Here is a 15,809-nt window from a genome sequence, read left to right as displayed (position 1 = left end):
ACTTGCTTACATAATACTAAACCGTGGTTTAGAATTACATCTGAACAAATCCTGCCTCTGATTATAAGGAGTGAGATTTTAACTATCCTAGCTAATAGCACGCAATAGACTTTAGTTCTCTCTGCAAATCCTTTAAAAAGCGAGTAATGGTACTGCTCACTGTAATATGATGTTATCAGTTTCATGGGCTAATTTCAAATCTTGTGACGGAGTATTTCCTCTTAAGACAAAGAATTATATTCGTGTGTGTGTGTGTGTGTGTTTAGTATGACTTTGTTGCTTTGGTTAAGCACCTAGAATTACTCATTTTAGAAGTCCCATATTGCAACCACCAAGGCAGTTTCTTTCCTAAGCTATAAAGCCCTATTTGACCTTAATGGTTTCATCTTTCTCCCCACGCGTACATTTTTATTTTTCATTTCTTTTGCCTTCTGAGTTCCATTTACTTTGTTGCTGTTTTTTAAGGCACATGTATGTGAATATTCTATGCTTGAGTTATAACATTACGATTATCGTTATGCATCATTATTCACATGCATAACATGGGAATAGGAGTCCAACCACATCTGGGGGGGGGGCACAGGTTCCTTACACCTGACGTTATTTCACATAAATCCCACCCTCCTGCTTAAGCTCCATTCAGAGGGTTGTTAGTGTATACGAAGAAGAAGTTGCTTACTTCTTTTTATTTCGGATCATACTTACAAGGTATTCCAGATTTCTGCCTTCTCTCTGCAGGGGAGCTACCTGACCATGTTGAAACCCAAACATCTTATCTATTTGTACTAGTAATTGAAGCTTGCGTTTTGCACATTCCTGGCTGCCGCCGCGGTGGGAGACCCCCCCATAAGGGATGATTCAAGTACAGTATGCAAAGTAGCAATAGAAACTCAATCACCCCATACGCAGCTTATTCTGTGCTGGAGCAACGTCCTCTATCATTAGGGAAATAGCATGTCTTCAGTTGTGACTGTTACATGTAAAACACACGTACCGAAACCGTTCAGACTTTTTAAAGAATCGGAGTATCTCAGGCTGCATGTGTACCTTTCAGACATCTTTTTTTTCCTTTTCTTTCTCTTTACTTTTTAAAAAAAGTAATCAGTGCGGTTTCTTTATTCATTCTATGTCATGTGGAAATATCCTAAAATGTGTGCTATGCTAAGTGAGGGAGACCCACAATGGGGTGAGATAATACTGCAGTTTGGCTTTATTTATAGCTTATACTTCGATCTCATGGCTATTTTAATACAACTCGGTGATGTGGAAGCTGTGTTTCTGGCCCTCTGCTGGATGACACTGATAAATACATTTTCCTGTTACTTTAACAGCTTACTTTTAGAATAACGTGTGCTTTCCCCAACATATAAAGAAAATCAAAATATGAAAAAAAATCAAGAATATAAATATTTAATGAAACATCAAGAAACACCTGGAAACAACAGTAGATTATAAAAGAATGTTAGCAGCGGCCATTATGCAATTTTACCAATGCAGATCATTTTTCTTCTCTAGTTTTCTAGACAAGATTGACATAGTCAAGCAAAACGAATACACACCGTCTGACCAGGTGAGTAAAACAGCTTGTGAGAAAACAAGTTGACACATTTGTTTAAACATTTATGCTCTGCGTTTCGGGAACGTCCTCTACAAAGCACCTTACAACGTCAAATAAAACCCAGCTCTGCCCGACAGTAGACTATAAAAATGCAAAATACCAGTAGAGCTAAATAACAGAGCCACTTTTTTTTAAGGCATATAGAAATAGAATAGAAAACATCATGCAGATCATAAGGACAATATAACAAGAATTGAAAACTGCAGAAATAAAATAGGCTAATTTGGGAAGACTGGGGGGGAGTTTTCAACAATATGACAGTGTTGGGGCTGTGAAGGAAGTGAATTCCAGAGCACTGGTGCCCCAGCACTAAAAGCACCTGCTTGAGTGGCAGGATTCCATCCCGCAGGGGCATATGCCATCATCAGCAGATCTCACAGGTCTAAGTGTCTGGCATGGGATGTTCTGGGAGAAGCAGCTTCTCAGATACACTGATCCGGGACCACATAGGCCTATGTTTACTAACTATTTTTCTGTGTCCAATCCCCTTGTACTCACTCACATGCCACTATTATTATTATTATTATTATTATTATTATTATTATTATTATATTTCTTATTTATACCCCGCCCATCTGGCTGAGTTTCCCCAGCCACTCTCGGCGGCTCCCATCGAGTGTTAAAAACAATAAAGCATTAAATATTAAAAACTTCCCTAAACAGGGCAGCCTTCAGATGTCTTTTAAAAATGGGATAGCTGCTTATTTCCTTGACATCTGATGGGGGGGCGTTCCACAGGGCGGGCACAACTATCCTTGGCGCTGGATCTCAGTGAACAATGGGGTGAACAATGGGGGTGGAGACGCTCCTTCGGGTATACAGGACTGAGGCCATTTAGGGCTTTAAAGGTCAGCACCAACACTTTGAATTGTTCTCGGAAACGTACTGGGAGCCAATGCAGATCTCTCAGGACCGGTGTTATATGGTCCTGGCGGCCACTCCCAGTCACCAGTCTAGCTGCCGCATTCTGGATTAGTTGCAGTTTCCGGGTCACCTTCAAAGGTAGCTCCACATAGAGCGCATTGCAGTAGTCCAAGCGGGAGATAACTAGAGCATGCACCGCTCTGGTGAGACAGTCCGCGGGCAGGTAGGGTCTCAGCCTTAATGCTGACCAACCCTTTGATAGTGCTGCTTATTCTGATCTCCCCCCAGTAAAATACTGTCCTGTCTGTCTTTAAGGCTCGTTTTCAAGCCCACCACATTGTGGAGAGAGAGCAGGGGACTCCTTATTAGTAACTGGCCTTTTCCCCCCCATTTTCTTTAAGGACCTTCTTAGATGCAGAGTTCTGACATCAGGAATATTTGAAACCAAGTTTCAGGTGGACAAAGTAAACTTCCAGTAAGTATAACTAAACATGGCACTCCAATTCAGACTTGATTAAGCTAAGCTTTTCAAACATATTTATCATGTGATAATTAGATAAAATCTTGTGTAAGTACAGTGGGATAACTGTTTTGGATAGAATCCTGTAGATTGGATTGCAAAAAGATTCATGTATTTTTACTACTACTACTACTACTACAACAACAACAACAACATGCACCAAATATTTAATCAAGTTTCAACTTGTAAAAGTGATAATTGGAAGAGTACCTTTTGATTAACATGCTACTAAGGCCTTTGTATAAGTTGTCAGAGCCTGCAGAGCTCCACATAATTTTAACTTCTCGTTTTGGTGGACCCTAGTTGAGAGGGAAGGATCTAAAGTCACTTCACTGATTGTGTCAAATACACTGCTTCGCTGGCTCAGACACTCAGTTTAAATAAGAGAAGCTCTAATGGGTCACTCAGACATTTATTTTCCTTTCTAGCATGTTTGATGTTGGCGGGCAAAGAGATGAACGCCGAAAATGGATCCAGTGTTTTAATGGTAAGATTGAAAATGCATCATACAAGCTACGTAGTGAATATTTTGTCTTGGCAATGTACATGATATTATCTCCAGCTCCGTTTACATTTTGTCCTTCCCATCTTTTTTGCCCTCGTGTAACCCTTTTCCGTTTACATTCTGACCTCACGCATGTGCCTAGAAGATCTTAAATTTTGCCCTCTCCTCCATTCTCCCCCATGCTCTACCATTCCTTTCCACCAGAGAGAGATTAGAGCACAGAGAAGGCTTGCAAAGGTTTTGTGGTGTTACGGATTATTTTGTTTTTGTTTCTTTTAGATGTGACTGCTATCATATTTGTGGTGGCCAGCAGTAGCTACAATATGGTTATACGAGAAGACAATCAGACCAACCGGCTTCAAGAAGCATTAAACCTTTTCAAGAGTATCTGGAACAACAGGTCCGTCTCTTCCGATCTGATCAGTCGTACCCTTCATTAGCAACGCTATATTATAATTGAGTTGTGACAGCAAAAATACTGTGTAGAGTGCTAAAATGGTGTAAATATAAAATAGAGTTTATGCATTTATTTAGTGAAATGGTCATACGAGTGAGTATTTGAGTAAAAGGCGAAAGATTTATACAATCTGAAGAGAAACCAGAGTATGTGGTGCAACTGTATAGAAATCCGTGAATTTTGGAATAATATATATGAGGAACTCAAAAAACTACTTAAACTTAATTTTTAAAAAAGACTGGAAATTTTCCTCCTAAGCATGCTGCCAAAGGAACTTGGAAAATCACCATTGACCATGTATGGGATAACAGCTGTCAGAATATTAGTGGCAAGAAACTGGAAGAGTCATTCAATACCCAGTACAGTGGTGCCTCGCAAGACGAAATTAATCCGTTCCGCGAGTCTCTTCGTCTAGCGGTTTTTTCGTCTTGCGAAGCAACTGGATTAGCAGTTTAGCGGCTATTAAAGGCTTAGCGGCTATTAAAGGCTTAGCGGCTAAAAGGCTATTAGTGGCTTAGCGGCTTAGAAAAAGGGGGGAGGGAAAAAAATCGCAAGACTTTTTTGTTTTGCGAAGCAAGCCCATAGGGAAATTCGTCTTGCGAAGCGCATCAAAAAACGGAAAACCCTTTCGTCTAGCAGGTTTTTCGTCTTGCGAGGCATTCGTCTTGCGGGGCACCACTGTATAGTGGATTGGCAGAATCTAATGGTAGAATACCTGCAGCTAGCAAAGATGACAGGAAGAGTTACGAGGTCAGACAAAACAGAGAGTTTATAAGGAATGGAGAATATATAAAGAATACTTGAAAAATTATGGTGTAAACAGAAATCTCCTGGCAGAATTAGACTGATCCTTGAAATTCATAAAAGGTAACTGAGGTATAATGAAAAATCACAAGAAACAGGTAACTATGCGGTAACAGATAAAGCACAATGAGAATACTTGGAAGTCTTTTTAAATATTTGCAGCACTTTTTATATCTAATTGTGTGAATAATCATTTCATTAACAAAATACTTAATGTTGAGGAATTCCATAATTATGTATGTTTTTTCTCTTCTTTTTTCCCCCTTGATTTTTATACGCTTGTCCTTATCTTGCATTTTTCTTTTCTTTCTTTCTTTCTTTCTTTCTTTCTTTCTTTCTTTCTTTCTTATGTTGTAAGCTTGTAATGGCAAATACTGTATGGATGTATCCATTTTAACTCAATAAAAATTGACTAAAAAGAGTGAGAGAGAAGTATTTGAGGCAAGCAGGAAAACTTTTGGGAATACAGGTGGGGAGCATTTTGCACAGGGGTTCTGTTTCTGGCCCCCGCATGCGTCAGTGGCATGCATATAAGAGTGCCCCCCCATTACTTCCCTGATTTTTCTTTCTTCCGGGTAGAAAAGGACCCCCGCGACAGTGATCATGTGTCAGTTGGACGCGCCTAAAATGTTCACCGCCTATAGTTTCCAGATAATGCACACATGCTGTTGCCATGGTTTATACTGCTTTATTTCGTTTATTTTGGCCGCAGCTTTTAACAGTACATTGGCTTTCATTTTCTGTAGGTGGCTACGGACCATTTCAGTAATTCTTTTCCTGAACAAGCAGGATTTGCTAGCAGAGAAGGTTTTGGCAGGGAAATCTAAGATTGAAGACTACTTTCCAGAATTTGATCGCTACACTACACCAGATGATGGTAAGAAACCCGACATTCTGCACAGCCCTAATAGCAAAATAGACTCTCTAGCATTCAGTTATCTTAGACCGGGGAATGAGGGTCAGGAGAAGCAAGGAAGTTCTGCATTAGTGATGAATTCTGCTCTGTAAGTCTTAAGTGGTAGACGACACGTGCTTGCTATTTTCAATCTATTAATTTTTTGTAAAGTGTGAGATTATGCAAGATTTGTCTCCTGTTTGATGCACAACTGTACACGATTATTAAATGTCGTTTTGTTTCTTTGATACAACTGCCTTTCGCCTCCAATCAGGCCGGTTGCAGTTCAAACAAGGTGAATGCTTTATCTGGTTAAAACAATGCCAATGATACCTTATATTGAAGAGTTTCCAGATAGTGGGTTGCATCTAGCCAAGTCATTTTGCAAATGAAATGACTTCTACTCGCGCAACAGAAGTTCCTTCCCCCCCCCCCGCCTCCTACCCCATTCTGTTCTGCGCAGTAACTTAGTTGCATTCAACCCAATAGATTTTAGATCAGCCTTTCTCAACCTGAGGCCCTACAAATGTCTTGGACTTCAACTCCCATCAGCCTCAGCAAACATGGTTGGGAGTCGTAGTCCAAAAGCATTTGGGAGCCGGGGGGGGGGGAGAGAGAGAGACCGTTTTAGATGACAGCGCATAAATTATAAGAGCTTGGATCCAAAGATGTCCTTTCATTATCTGAAATCCTCTTCTGCTTGCGAAAAGCTGTTTACAAAAGTCCTTCCATTTTTGCAGGCCCCTGACCAAGATTTGCGCAATGGTACTTTCAATTCCCTTTTACGGCCCACTAGAGTCTATATGCTACATCCTATAACTTCCTTATTCACGGTGTTTCTCGTGCTATAACGCAACCCCTGCGAGATTGTGGTTGTGCACTCTCGAGAAGCATTCCACTAGCGCTAAGCTATTGCTTCCTTTCACTTCTTTGGATCCAAGCCAATATATTTATATGAATTCCTATTTTAAGATAATCTTCTTGTTGTTGTTTTTTTAAATTGAGCAGCAATACCGGAACCTGGTGAGGATCCTAGAGTTACAAGGGCCAAGTATTTTATTAGAGATGAATTTCTTGTAAGTATGCTTTCCTCAGTATTCCTAAGAGTATCTTCCCCCGACTGCATACTCCTTTGCTTTTAAATGCAATCCATTCTGGTACAGGCGACTCCCCATTTACATGGGGGTTATGTTCCCAGGTACCGTGCATGTACATGAAATTGTGTATGATGGGGAACACCATCTCAAAAGCCTGTAAACAACTCTCTAAACCTCTGGAAACCCCTTTTAAAAACCAGCAAAATCTCCTGGGATTGCTGTCCATTTTCCCTTCACTTTTCACTCCATTTTTGCAGTTTTAATTCTCTTTTCAGGCTGTTTTTGCCATTTTCACTGCGCGAATCAAACGCGTGCAACTGCATTTAGAGCTGCATGTCTTTTTTTTATTTGCATGATCATCTGCTTGGATTAGCGGCATTATTGTTATTTTTTACAAGCAGCAGCAGAGGAGAATTCTAGAGGCTGTATCCCAGCACCTTCTGTGATGTTGCAAGAGATATGGGTGCATTCCCCCTCTCATTGTGTGCTTTCAGTGGCTAAAGTCTTGGGCTTGCCCTGCTATCACCTTTCCCTCATGTAATCTTATGTATGGGGCAGGATTTGTTTCATTTGCTTTTCGCAGCAGAACTACCCCGGGCACACTTGCAGATTCTGCCCTGCATTTTCCGTATGTAAAATGTAGTTTGTGCTTGCTTGCTTGTTTGTTTAATACAGTAAGATGCATGCAAATATGTATTTCACTGGTGAACATATCGAAATGTGTATTTTACTTGGGAGGGGGAGCGAGGTGCACAAAATGCATGCAGGGGAACAAAATGCGATGCAGTGGCCAACAACCGAGTTGCAGCAAGACTGAAATGGATGGATTTAGCTTTGAAGCTCATCTGTAGCATAATCTCATTCTGGAACTGTACATCTATACTGCATTCTTAAGGTTTGAAGAGAGGTGGTGGAGGGGTGACACTACAGGAATTTCTTCCACCTTCCCCTGTGCTTCTCTGGGTTCTTGCTGGCAGGGCAGAAGAAATGGTAAAAGTAGCGCTCTTGCTTTTTCTGAGCGGGAGAGATCTAAATAGAATTGAAGTAGGCCAATTCTCAGGTTAACGTGATTTTCTCCTTGGGTCTGGTGCATTGTCAGGGGACTGGGAAGGTAATGAATCCTTTGGACTAGCGTCTTTCCTTGGTCCACCTCCAGCATGCCTCTGGAAGGACCAGGGGTCCTCCGGGAGCATCAGGGGCTGCGTACATTATGGCAGGGAGGGGCGATCCAACATCACCTCTACTTCTCTGAGGTCAGAGCTCTCTCTTTTAGCCTGGAAGGAGGGAGGCCCAATGCTGCTTTTGACCACCAGGACACACTCCTGAGGACAATGGGATTGGCTTATTGGTTTTGCTGAATAATGATTTTGTGTCAGTGATCATTGGTAGTGACACAGAAGAACGTTGGTTTAGAAAAAGGGTCCTTTCTCTACCTGGATACTAGCAGGTTTTGAGAGAAAATTGCACATTTTGTACAGTGGTACCTCGAGTTACAAACGCTTCAGGTTACAAATTCTGCTAACCTGAAAGAGTTACCCCGAGTTGAGAACTTTACCCTAGGATGAGAACAGAAATGGTGTGTTGGCGGCACAGCAGCAGCAAGAGGCCCCATTAGCAAAAGCACGCCTCTAGTTAAGAACAGCTTCAAGTTAAGAACGGACCTCCGGAACAAATTAAGTTCATAACTAGAGGTACCACTGTAGTGAATTATCAGTCTGACTTTTCGGTAATGGCAAATAATTAGCATCTTTGTAAGTTTTCCTGCCACTTGTTCCGACATAGTTCTGTTCTGTTCGACATTTTGCCATGAAAATCGAATTATTGGAGCCGGGGGTGTTGGGGGGAAGAGATAAGGCACTATTAGGAACAATTCTCATTAACCCTGTTCCACGACCTCTCGTGCTTTTGACATACATACCATGTGTTTGTCCCTCTTGCAGAGAATCAGCACAGCAAGTGGAGACGGAAGACACTACTGCTACCCTCACTTCACCTGTGCAGTGGATACAGAAAACATCCGGAGGGTTTTCAATGACTGTCGGGACATTATCCAACGGATGCACCTTCGTCAATATGAGTTATTGTGATGGAGAGCACTTTTTCTCTGTTTTGGACTCCTTATTCCTTATTAAAAAGAAAAAAAAAACCTTGCCCACATAGGGTGGAAGAAAAACTGTTGCAATCTCCCTCTGATTTGCATCCCTCAACCTTTTCTCCTTGCTGGACAAATAGCAGCACTTCTAAGCTTGCTTGTTTCACCTCCTTGGAACAGTTTGAGACGGCCCATGAAATGTAAAAGGCCATTTCTGCGAGCGGGGGCGGGAGGGAGGGGGGCGTTTTTTTCCCTCTTAACACTGTCATTAACAAAATAATAATAATAATAATAATAAATAACACCCTGAAAGTGGAACACCTGAGAGGATTTGGGATTAAAGTTAAATATTAAAAAAGCAAACAAACAAAAGAGAAAATGGGAGAGAGAACTTTAGGTAATTAGCACTGTTTGTGGGCATAATCCTATATCCCATGATTTCAACTTTGTTATCCATTCACTGCATCAGACTCAAGAAGGTGCCAAGTCACAGACCAAGTTGAAAGGACAGGCGCTTGAGTTTGGTTCTCTGCCTCTGAATGTGACTTTTGAGCGGAAATACTGACAATTCTACAGCAGATCTAGACAGTAGAAAACCAACTGCTACCTTCAGAAAGGTGTTGTTGAACCATGGCGGTCCTCTGGTGACTGGGGACATTGCTAAATGAACTGCATTATGGCCTGTGATTGCAGAAAGAGTTAACCACACACTGTTTTTTCAGTTTGTCCACTGATGATCCTGTCTGCTATATAGATATATATATATATATACATATATATATAAATCATTATCTGGACTGTCGTCCTCACAATCTCCCCTTCTTTCTCTCTCCCCTTCTCCTTCTATTGCCTTCCCGTAACCTCTCTTCCCAATTTTTATTTTACTGCTGGATTATTATTCTTGTACAGACTGTAAAATGTATTATTTTGTACAACTTTATTGAAAAAAAAATAACTTGTAGAAGATCTTTGTGCCTTGATTATGGCTGTACCCGTGCAATGAGCTAAGATGTAAGTATGTTTGATTGCGCTGTACAGCTTTGTCAACCCTATCTGCAGCAGTTGCTCAAGGTAGGGAAAATTTATCTGTAGTTTAGGGTTTTTTCTGGTTTATAAAAGGAGGAGGGGGAAAAAATACTGTTTAGTATTAAAAAAAAAAAGTACAAATCGTGCAAACGTAACCACTTTAAAAGTGAGGTCTACAACAAGTGACCAGATGTTGCAGCATCATGCTTTTTAATTTTTAGCTTTAACTCATTTAAATCTCTATCCAAATGCAAAACATGGCTTGTTTCTACATAAACCAAATTTTGCTACAAATTATAAATGTTAGTCTTTGTCATTCATAGTCTTTTTTTTGTGCAAAAGGACAAAAACAGAACAACAAAAAAACCAAACACATAGGCATTGCACAGACCTGGTGGCCGTCTCTGTGCCAGTCACATGCTTTTCCACCTCCACTATTTCTGCGTGGGCATAAGACTCCCATAATTGCAACATAATTACCTTGCCCCTGGATTTGGCCACTCGATTTCAGTTTCAAATGACATTTTATTTCTCTTTTAATAAAGAGAGACTTTAAATTTTTGTTTTATATTAACTATATAAGTAGCTTAAAGTTGAGGAGTGTGGATTTTTTTTTTCTTAAACTTGAATAATTTATGCAAATCATATGCTTAGAACAACATGTGGTACAGTTTTTTTAACAAAGAGCAAAAATCACTGTAGCAATAAGAGAGCATGTAATTTTAGTAACTACACCGCTTTATATTTTATACTTAGGTGTTTTATGTCTTTGTGAGCGTATTACTTTTTCATGTGTCTGAACCTACATGTACAAATTTGTACAAAGTCTAAAATTACCGCTGTACATCTAGATCAACTACATTAACTCAAGCCACCCCTTTTTCCCCACCCTGAAAAATGGGGCGAGGGGGAAATCTAGATTCCAATACATCGATTATTTTTTTAATTGCCTTTTTTACACGTTAGCTTATCTTACACCCACCAGACATGACATTAGTTTCTCTCTTGGGAAGAAGTCCCACTTTAGAAGCTGTGCTGTGGCCAATAATTTCTACAAGTGCCAGAAACCTTAACGTTAAGAACCGCAGGTGTTCAGGATCGTGACAAGGACAGGTGTAATTAATTCTCTATTGGGGGGGGAGTTCCCTGTCTCCTTTAATATACGAAGAATAGGTATGAACCATTCACCCAGGTAGAACAAAAACAATTGCATTGTTCACTGCAAAACACACACTTCAATGCTGTGAAAGTGAGGGGGAGAAGACATGAACATGCCATTGAGACTTTCTTCCCGTTTCCCACTGCTGCAGTGTCCCGATGAGAGCCAAGCCCCATCTGATTTATTATTTTTTTAACTAGCTTGCCTCATCAGATGTGGGGACTGCAGTTGTGCGAAGCAACTGAGGAAGCCCTAGCTGTGTCCGCAATTCCCTCAGGCTCCCATAATAGCTCCTTTGGATAGCAGCCTGGGCCTGCGGTGTAGCCAATTCAAATTTAGAAGACGGTCCGTTTTAACGTTCTAGGATGAGCTGCCTTGTGAGCGTTTGCGATCCGTTGCAAAGCGTGTTCCAGAAACACACCTTTGCCAGTATAAGACTTAGCTAGTGCCTGATGGGATTCCATAGAGCAGAAAACACACACACACACACACACACACACACACACACACACACTTTAAAATGTGAGCCTTAATTTTTGCTATTAAAAGTAAAAAAAAACAATAAACATAAGTTTAGTGCCAAACCTATTTTTATTACCTCTTAAAAACCTGGGGGGGTGGAGGGTGGGGAGATAATTCAAGAAACAAATCAGTAAGGATAGAAACTATTTGCAAAGAACGAACTGAGAAAAACAAAAGCATCGCCTTTTATTAAACAGTAGCAAAGACCCCCCTTCCATTGGTGAAGAGATTAAGTAAGCATATGTAACAAAGGGTGTGTGTGCATGCCATACACGGGCACACACGCCGTTTAAAATACACCACCTATAAAGCTTTATATGAATGGAAATGTTTGAGATCCTTTTTTTAAGTTGGGTGGGTGAAGGGAGTGTTTTGGAACCAGTTTCGGCTGCAAATGAATGGAGAGGTGGGTGTGTGTGTGTGTGTGTGTGTGTGTGTGTGTGTGTGTGTGATATCTCAGTATTGCCTCTGTTAGTCTGTCTCTTTTAAGTTTTTGCAGTTTGGTGGTCTGGTAAATGCAAGTCTTATTTTAACAGCTTTTTCTCTTCGTTTTGTTTTTATTTTTAATACAAAAAACCCCATAAAGCTTTGATGCTTGCTATTTAATTCTGTGTTTTCTTCTGTCTCTAATTTAGCTGACTTAATTTTGCAGTCGTTTGAACCATTCCAATCTAATGCTCATCTTTCCCTTGGACTTTATTTTTTTCTATTTATTTGTTGGAGCCTCCTGTTCAAATAATAATCAGGATTGAGGATTCTGGATTTGCATCTGTCACCTGCTTCAGGAATTTCTGGCTTTTTACAACCATTGTGTATTTTCTTCCCCAAGTATTCATTGCGACTCTCAGAAATACAATTACTACCACTTCTATCAATAAAGCCAACTCAGTGTCTTAGGGACACACGTGCATCCTGTCTATTGGCCAAGATATGTCACGAATTCCACTGTGAAGCCAAAATGAAAGTCTATAAATTCCCCCACACTAGACTTTTGCTATTAACCCCGCTTGGTTGGCCCTTTTAAAGGATCTCTACTGTGGAGAAATACTTTGGTTTGTTGAAGTTATGCAACTCTTTCGTTGGGTAAGCTCAGGGTTTTTTAAATTAGTAATTGAAGATAATGTTTGAGGAGGGTTTTCTTTTGCAAGTGTGTTAATTCCAAAACATTTGGATTTAAAACATAACCCTCAGCATGCTGGTCTCCTGCATTTAGTCTGAATACTTTAGGTATTTTGTACAAATGAGAATAATAAATTGTAGAGAGAGAGTGGTTTTCAAAACAAGACTCTGTGCTGTAGAAATAACATTCTAACCAAACATTTTTATTTAGCAAAACAAGTTTAAGGCACTAAGTGTTTCCAGGAATCAACGGTGCTGTTTCGCCACTTTATTATACTAATGGGAATATGCTGGGAATGAAAGAGCACTGAGACCTGATTGAGTTAATTCCCAAAATATTTTACCATACTTGCACCACACTCTGGATCATGTTTTTCCCCCCAGGAACATAGCATTGATAGTGTGATATTTTGTGTTTTGCTCGGTTTATTCCTCATGGCAAAGCCATTGGACCCAATCCATGGCAGGGTGGAGACTCCTTTTGCGTAGTCTGAACCTATATGGCTCCAGTAAAGCTATAAAAACGAAAGACAAAATGGCATAGCTGAACCGATAGTTAATGGTTTTTATTTGTTGTTGGAGCAACTCACAACCAGATCCGTGGGGTCATGGCTTCTGCAGCATAAAGGTAAGTTATTGATGATGATTCATGGCTTCTCCTTGAGGGTGATAAAAGAAAGTGCCCATTTAATCATTATCTGTACCCCGCATAGTTCCTATTTTCATACAGTGCCCCACAAAATGACATACAAAAGCAGCATCGTTTGTTGCAAAGGTAAAATAAAGTCTTACCTCAGAAGTCGAACACCTTGCGACCCGAATATTTTGACTCCCGAATGCCGCAAACCCATAAGTAAATGTTCCAGTTTGTGAACGTTCTTTGGAACCCGAACGTCCAACATGGGTTCTGCTGCTTCTGATTGGCTGCAGGAGCTTCCTGCAGCCAATAAGAAGCTGTGCCTCGGTTTCCAAACGTTTCAGAAGTTGGACGGATTTATGGAACGGATTCCATTCAACTTCTGAGGTACAACTGTATTTCATCAGGCCTTTCAAATCAGGAAAATCACCATTCATTGATATATTTTTTAAGGGAAAATAATGCTCTCAAGCATTTAAATTAAGTAAAATACTCCATTATTCCATTTGATCAAATTTACATTAAAGCTTAAAGTACATTTTTAAAAGCCTGAAATGAGGTTATAGTGATACTGTTTAAAAAGCAGTCTGTTAACACATTCAGTAATAGGTTTTTTAGAAGTCAACAGAGATGGGATAAGTGCGTCAGATTTTTGAGAGCAACTGGTTCCATAGGTTGGATCCTGTTCTACCTCCCATATAAGCACAGCAATTGAAGGAAGAATTCTAATCAGGGCCTTCACTGTTGGCGATTGGTTCTGTACTACTGGGAGTAATGACAAAAACAAACTTCCATGCTAGCTGGTTGTGTTGCATTTTTTTTGCGAGCCCAAAGCATGCGTTGAATGCTATGATTCCAACATAGGAGCAGTCTTCTCAAGCACTCACCTTGCCACATAATACAGACCAGTATCCTAACAGTTTTCATCTTAATCATCCATAAAAGATAAAGGCTTACAACCCTTAAATCGAAACCACAGATAAAAACAACAGTGGCAGCAGACAGTAAGAAAAGAACAGAGAAGATAAAAGATACAACGAATACAGTTCACTCAGTTAAATGCCTTGGGAAATAATAATGATCTTGGAATTATGTCAGTATTGATGCTTCCCTAACCCACGTATGAAAGGATTCCCCAGATGGGGTGTCACAACTGAAAAATGTTTTTTTTTGGGGGGGGGTTAGTATTTGTAACCACAAGGTACAGTAACGTTTGCAAACGTGTTGGTGATGTTCCATGGAGAAGCTAATCTTTTTAACAGGTGTTTGTTCATGGGCCCAGTCAGGTTGCATGGTGCTCCTGCCAAATTAATGCTGCAGGTATTGACAGGAGTGATTCCATGTGGATCTCCATGCAAGGTAATCTCAAAAGCTAACTTGAGTAGTTAAGAATGGATTGTATTCTGGTGCTTCCCTCTTCAGAGAAATACTCTGAACCTCTGTAACAAGTTATGTGTGGTTGAAACTACAGTAGCAGTTTCTGCTGCCATTTCCACCATCTGCTTAGCAGAGATAATGTCACTGCTCTGCACACCAACAAACATAGCTTCTTTCTGACTCTACTTGGATGTGAAATCAGAATGGCAACCATCCTATGCACAATTATTAGGGAATTGAAGTCCCATTTGAGTAAACCTTTTGGATGAGGCATTGGGCCGGGCATGTCTGCATTACCTCATGTTGCATGCATGGTCCTCTTAAACCTTTGTTTTGGAAGGAAAAATTAGTACCGGACTACCAATAATACTACTTCAACGGTGCATGCATCAGTGATGTTTCTGGGTGGCAAGCCTTGGAATTAATCCAGCAAAAAATGCTATTGAATGCATTTATCAAGCAGAGCCACACACTGAAAGAGAACTGCTAGTAGCATTTCAATATTTGCATTCCTCCTTTCGGTTTAACAAGCATCCAAGGTGACTAATAAAATGTATAAAATCCCCAAACAGTAAAATATGTCGAAAGAACGGTAGAAACACCCAGAATTAAATATGGCAGAAGTTACTTTATATAATAACAACAACAACAATAATAATTAATAATAAAAGTTGGGATATATCCCTTTCATATTTGCTCCACCCCCAAAGGCCCTCTAGAAATAAAAAATGTTTTCATGAGTTGATGAAAGGCAAAAGAGTGAGGGGGGGCGGCAGGGGGCCTGGGTACAAGTGAAGGTCCTGTTCTATGTGCCCACATATATCTTTTCCAATTGCAGGGGAACACCAAGTAAGGTCTCAGTCACTTACCTGAATGAATGGGTAGGTGGAGAAGGTTCTTGAGACAGCCTGGTGCAAGGGAGCTCGGAAACAAATTGGAAATGAGTTAAGAATGGTGGAATTCTATGTCCCACATAGCAAGTCCCTGTGTAATAGTCAAACGGCTGCACTTGGCATCAGTTGATGCTTCTGAACACTCTTCAGGGCAATGCCACGTACAGTGGTTCCTCGGTTTGCGAACTTAATCCGTTCCGGAAGTCCATTCTTAAACCGAGGCG

General features: G+C 40.4%; 1 protein-coding gene across 6 annotated transcripts in view; it reads left to right on the top strand.

Moving 5' to 3' along the window:
• GNAS (GNAS complex locus) overlaps positions 1–12,459 on the top strand; it is a 182,917-nt gene extending 170,458 nt beyond the window's left edge. For 3 of the 6 annotated variants that reach the window (XM_081196492.1, XM_081196495.1, XM_081196494.1), the window contains exons 6-12: positions 1,516–1,570; positions 2,884–2,957; positions 3,431–3,489; positions 3,787–3,907; positions 5,515–5,645; positions 6,669–6,739; positions 8,701–11,887. In XM_081196492.1, coding sequence (XP_081052618.1) covers positions 1,516–1,570; positions 2,884–2,957; positions 3,431–3,489; positions 3,787–3,907; positions 5,515–5,645; positions 6,669–6,739; positions 8,701–8,847 — 658 coding nt within the window. In that variant the 3' untranslated portion in view covers positions 8,848–11,887. Of the gene's footprint in view, positions 1–1,515; positions 1,571–2,883; positions 2,958–3,430; positions 3,490–3,786; positions 3,908–5,514; positions 5,646–6,668; positions 6,740–8,700 lie in introns of all 6 variants that reach the window. The other 3 variants (XM_081196491.1, XM_081196493.1, XM_081196490.1) reach the window with 2 other exon arrangements.
• Positions 12,460–15,809: the final 3,350 nt, after the last annotated feature.

The sequence above is a fragment of the Podarcis bocagei genome, assembly GCF_964188305.1.
Source record: "Podarcis bocagei genome assembly, chromosome: 5".
Taxonomy (NCBI): Eukaryota; Metazoa; Chordata; class Lepidosauria; order Squamata; family Lacertidae; genus Podarcis; species Podarcis bocagei.
Note: the sequence above shows the minus strand (reverse complement) of the source record. Positions and strands in the feature narration are given on the sequence as shown.